This window comes from Ixodes scapularis, unplaced genomic scaffold (genome assembly GCF_016920785.2).
Source record: "Ixodes scapularis isolate PalLabHiFi unplaced genomic scaffold, ASM1692078v2 PGA_scaffold3__209_contigs__length_174095766, whole genome shotgun sequence".
NCBI lineage: Eukaryota > Metazoa > Arthropoda > Arachnida > Ixodida > Ixodidae > Ixodes > Ixodes scapularis.
Window position 1 is genome coordinate 149,833,047 of NW_024609868.1, and position 5,457 is coordinate 149,838,503.

The 5,457-nt window shown below is 44.9% G+C and overlaps 1 protein-coding gene across 1 annotated transcript; it reads right to left on the reverse strand.

Annotated features, from left to right (window-relative positions):
• Positions 1-1,167: 1,167 nt before the first annotated feature.
• Positions 1,168-2,010, reverse strand: LOC115333210 (elongation of very long chain fatty acids protein AAEL008004-like). Its single transcript, XM_029995853.3, has one exon. It carries the CDS (start codon positions 2,008-2,010, stop codon positions 1,168-1,170), a length of 843 nt encoding a protein of 280 aa, XP_029851713.3.
• Between the last annotated feature and the right edge of the window lie 3,447 nt (positions 2,011-5,457).

A 5,457-nucleotide genomic window follows, 5' to 3' on the forward strand; every position in this document is an offset into this window, starting at 1 on the left:
AGAGACAAAAAAGTAGGACAAAAACACAAAAAAAATTTAATTTCGTGGTAGTCGGAATGTTAGTTACACTGAATACGCCATGCACATATCACTTTTGTAGTACTGAATATTATTCTTACAAAAACATGGTTTACGAATCTAGGTTCAGGGATGCTTTTACAATCACTGATGTATTTACCGCAATTAACCGAGTCAGAAGATGCTAACTCAAAAAGTAACAGCGAGTGCAAAAAATCTCATCTGGACAGTCAATGGTTGACAACGTCTCCCTGCGCGGTCCGCCCAAGGTGGAGAAGTTCCGGTGGTTGGCTGGCTCACTATGGGCGGGGCCCCTTGGCCTCGCAACCACTTCTTGAGGTTGCACGCACACACTCGATGGAACTCTGTCCCGTAGTTGGCGTGGGGCCGTCGACAGTGGTCTCGTCGCTCCCGCTCGACGACGCGATACATCCGTTCGCCTCCGAGTCTCTTCTCGCACTGCCCTTTGCTCTTCGCACTCAAACCCAAGTTCGCACACCAAGCGCAGAAATTCCCCCTTCGCGACGGCCATTGCCCCGCGGGTCTACCCTCTGGCACAGAAATGAGTCGGCCCTCCAAACCCAAGCTATTTCCCGCCGTTTCCCCTGAAACAACTTTGCTAGGTTCAAAGGCCTCTTGGTATGTTTTGTGCCCTGTCTGAGCCAGAAGCCAGGAAAGCGTGACTCGCAATAGGAACGGCTGTGGCCGCCACAGACGCGAACAGACGCGGCCGTCTTCTGCCCATGGCCTCGGGAGTAACCCGAGTCTCGGGAAGGGCAGTTAAAAAACCGGGGCAACACGGGTTCCCCCAACGAGCCCAGGAGGGCGAGGTGAGGGGAAGAAAACTGCCAAGCGAGGTGCCGAGAAACACTTCACACCCGCGTCGGGGAATCTGAAGATAGGGGAGGACTCGCGGAAACTAGGCGGCAGCCCACGTCGTTAGACATCCCCTCCCCGACCTTCGTATACTATCCTTGCTGTTTTATTTGACACTCACAGAAGGATATTACTTGACTCCGCTTAACACACCCAAGAATAACATAATTTCTTGAGTTGCTATCGTTTCTCTTTATAAAACGTAATTTAAGTGAATTAAAAAGAAATTAGCTGTCACATAAACACAGGCGATAGGCTAAATTATGTTGCCCTTTAGTCTTGTTTGTGCGCATGAGAAATGCGAGAGTCACGTTTCTCCAATCTGGTGTAAGACTGAATGTAGAAATTAACGAAGAGTCCAAGAACCAGGAATGATTGTGGAAGTGCAACCAGTATGAGTGCTTTCGGGTACCCGCAATCGTACACGAGAGGAATGCACGCATGCACGGTGAGAAAGGCAATCTGGAATATCTGCAGCCGGGTGAGGTACCTCTTCCACCACAGGTACCTCTGAATTCTAGGTCCAAGTGACGAGAGGAAGTAGTAGCCGTACATCACGACGTGGACGAGAGTGTTGAAGCACAATACCATGACAAGCTGACCACCACCTCCGAAGTTAAGGTACAGCCAGCCGTTGAGCACAACCAGGAAGTGGTGAACGACGTGCAAGTACGTGATATGTGAAAACTTCTTTGTTGCGACGAAGAAGATGGTGTCCATCAAGTCGGCGATCCGCACAAAAAGATACCACCAGGAGATTCGCAAAATTCGCATCTCGTTTGCATTAGGAGAGTAGTCAATGCCTTGGCAGAAAAGGCTGTAGTTTCCACCAAGATATGTGAGACGCATGTACTGTACAAAGAAGAAAACGTTCGCTATTACCTGAAAAAGATTGTAGGTCATAATCACCCTCTTCAAATTGTAGGGTTTGCGGTTCGTCATCCATCTCGGACCTGCTATCATGACCACGTAGAGGTATCCGAGACACACTGGCAATATGAACCTGAAATCCGCTGTGAGGCTCCAGCCGGTAACCCTTGGGTCCCGTAAAGATGCCAGGTAGACGTATTTCTCACTCAGTTTGGCGAGCAGTCTAGGTGCTGGTGTCGACGCCATCTCGGTGCACTATTCAGGCTGGTGTATCTTTTCAAGACATTCGGGTTTTTCGAACCTCGCACAGGGTCTTGACGCAGCTTCTCTCAGGCCATAAAATGAACGTTAGCTGGCCGCCCACGCTTTTAAATTATTTCCGAGTCTCGCACGTCCTTGAAAGGCAGAAGAAAACAGGCGTGACTTGTGGCTTTGGGTGTAGTTTTCGGTGTCCTTGACTGCAAGGACGATGATATAAACACGCCTGAAAATAATGAAGCGCGAGGAGCTCCAAAAGTACAAACCAGCGGTGTGGCGACTATCTTAGAGAGTGGAAAAGCGGGCAGGTAGTCATTAAATAATTTATGCTAAAAAATATTAAGTGCCTTGTAAAGGTTATATTTTATCTTTAAAATAACAGCTCTCTCAGCATTCTAGGGTTTGTGTTTGCAGCTGCACATTGGCGCAGCCATAAATGTCCTTGTTGTTTTTCTCTCTTATCAATTTAATTGCTTCGCTACACTCTTTTGGTCACACTGCATCCGACTGACTTTCTTTTCACCCCAGTGTTCACAAGGCAGGCTTTGTATCATCCTTGTTTCGTTTGACACCGAACTCATTGGCACCGCATATTTAGTATCACTTCTACTGGTGACCAGCGTATACTTCCTACATTTTACTTTTACATTTAAACGTCTCACCCCACGTGTCAAATAATTCGCACATTGTTACAAGCTACCGTTTCTTAAAAATAGTTTCGCGATTTAATCTCTCAAAAAGCAAAACCTCCAATTCAGTTTAGGGCCAGATGCGCTAATTTACTATATGCAGATAGGTGGCGACTGTTGTGAACTCGGGCAAAAATAGATAGATTTGATTTTACCCATGTCAGCTACTGGCAACCTTGACGAGACAAACATACATGCCAAATATGACAATGAAACTTCTTCAAGCGCGATAACCGTCTATACCCCGAGTCGTGTTGACCAACGAACCTCTACGCCCCATGGCTATTGCTGCGGTGTCGTGCTTGCGACATAGTTTGTAGGCAAGAGGCGCGCCCCCATTAAGAAACCATTATAATAACATGTCGTTGGCGTCTACTTGAGTCACGTTTTTTTTATTTTGCGATTCAGTTCTTGATCCTAGATTACTCTAAAATGTCTTAATAAACCATAAGCCTCGGCGGAAAATTAGGGCTGCTTGCACCGCCACATTTCTGGAGAATGTTCTGACGAAGGGAGAAGCATTTACGCGTAGACCGCGGAAAGGTTGCCGAAGTCTGATTCACATGATGCAATTCTACTCGTGAGGTTTGGCAGTGACGTTGCTCCTGCGGCAAAACCGGAACGTGTGGGGAATCGACGGTGCTCGACATGGCAAGATAGCGCGATCAAGAGTCGAAACCTCATCATGTTTATTAGAAACAACAATTTGCTGATGACCGCCGCTTACAATTCTCAACATCACTAGTGTTCAGAGCAAACCACACTAACGTGCTTGGAGTTTCCACGTATTAGGATGGCCGCAATTACTTCTCATTCCAATATCCACATGTGCAGCGTAGACCGTCCACATAATCTACGGGTCGTACGCTGGTGTTTTCAACACGAAAGCGCTTGGAGAGCAGGTTATATGCTCCGGAGTCCGGACCACTTGACGGGGCTTTCTTTTTTTGTATGCACCTTTCCCAATAATTCGTACGTTACGAAGCGCTCCCTCCCGCACATATAGTTGTGGTGCAAAATCATCCAGTTTTTGTAGTGTCTATTTACGTTTCAGGCGTACCGTATTTTTCAGACTGTTGTCCGCGCCAGGATAATATTCCGGAAAGGCAAATTTTGTGTCAAAAATAAACGTTTTTCTTCGACAGTCCGCACCCGGTGCATAGTCAGCTGGCAGTGCGTAGTCCGTACTTAGTGCCTAGTCCAAACGCAGAGAGTCTCATCCACAGTACACCCTCAAGAATGTCTGCTGTATTAGCTCACAAAGAAGCTTGTGCCATACATAAGTCAAACAAAACGTACTCCGTTATTCATAAAATCCTCCAGGCCTCCTCACAATGAATGGTCTAAAAAAAAACAAAAAAAAAACAAATTCTTGTACAGTTTGCACCTATACATATCCGCATCGGAAAAAAATTTCAACTTTTAAACATGCGTAGTCCGCGGACTATACTTTGGAAAGTAGTTGGGAAGCAAAAAGAACGTAAAAACCAGGTTGAAAAAAAAAAAGTATATAGTGAAGATGCAATGAACTTCATTGTGATCCTCAAACATCTGGATCAAGAAACTGATATCCCTCATCGCTCCGGTCGAGCGAACCGAAGCGCTTGCTCCTTTGCACTTGCGACTGGACGGCGACGGTCAGAGTTAAACGTCTTTCCCTGTGTCAGCCTGCTTGGGCTGATCCTCTTCACAATATTAACAAGATTGCAAATCGTGATATAAGTTACGCTTAAACCGCATGGCGTTTTATAATGTAAAATAATTTCATCTGTTCCCGTTAATATATATTATAATAAAACGCACTGATATTCGTACTTTCTTTAATTCCATACGCCCCTATTTCTTACTTGTCTTTGACCAGATAAGTATCGCAGCAAATATTTCTCACAAGGTAGAAAAAAAAAGAAGGTAAAGTAGTTCTATAGTTCAGACAACTCGCAGCTCTGAGGTTCTGAACAGAAATGAAATGCTGGATGTAAAAAGCTAACGAGGAAACAGTATCTGGTTTTCATACTCTCTCAAACCCTCGTTTCCTGCCCTCTCGGAGGTAGGTGTCCGCATTGGCAAGCTGGCCGAGCGTTGTCAGATCAGGAGCGAGTAGCGTGCGCATGCATTGTATTATTGACTGGCATCTGGTCTTATATTCCTAACCAGCGTGTTTGTAAGATGTACTAGATACCAGAAAGTATAAAACAGAGAATGTACTCGTCTGTGTTTTGTGTTCTCTCTCTTTTATACTTTCTGGTATCTAGAACATCTGGTCTGGTCCTTCTTTGAGCTCCGTTCGTGCGGCGACATTCCTGGATAAGCGTGTACCGCCGTCGAGGACGATTTTTTTATTGCTTTGTGGCCTCAGACTTTCCTCCTCGAAAGCGCCGTTGCACTAGATCTTAATATTTCTCTCAGATGACTCATAATTAAAAGTACTAATTTATTTCTAAAGTTTGGTTGCGAAACTTTAAAGCACAGATAAGATTTCTTATTAATATCAAGATCCAAAGCATATTTGCCCCAGTGTTGACACGCAAAGCCATTTATATTCGAGGGCAAGTTTAAACGCGCTTTACCTTCAATGCATAATTTAATTAAGAAGAATTAGATTTCATGCGCAGGTTTTCGAGGGCTCCCTTTGCAAAGGAAAACAATATAATAGATCAATAACTCTTGAAATTTATAAATAGGAACTCGGCGTCTTTACGAAGTAGTAATTTACATATAAGTAACATGCATATTTATTACATAGCAA

Coding starts and splice junctions, on each gene's coding strand:
- LOC115333210 (XM_029995853.3), bottom strand. CDS start 2,010: ATGGCGTCGACACCAGCACCTAGACTGCTCGCCAAACTGAGTGAGAAA.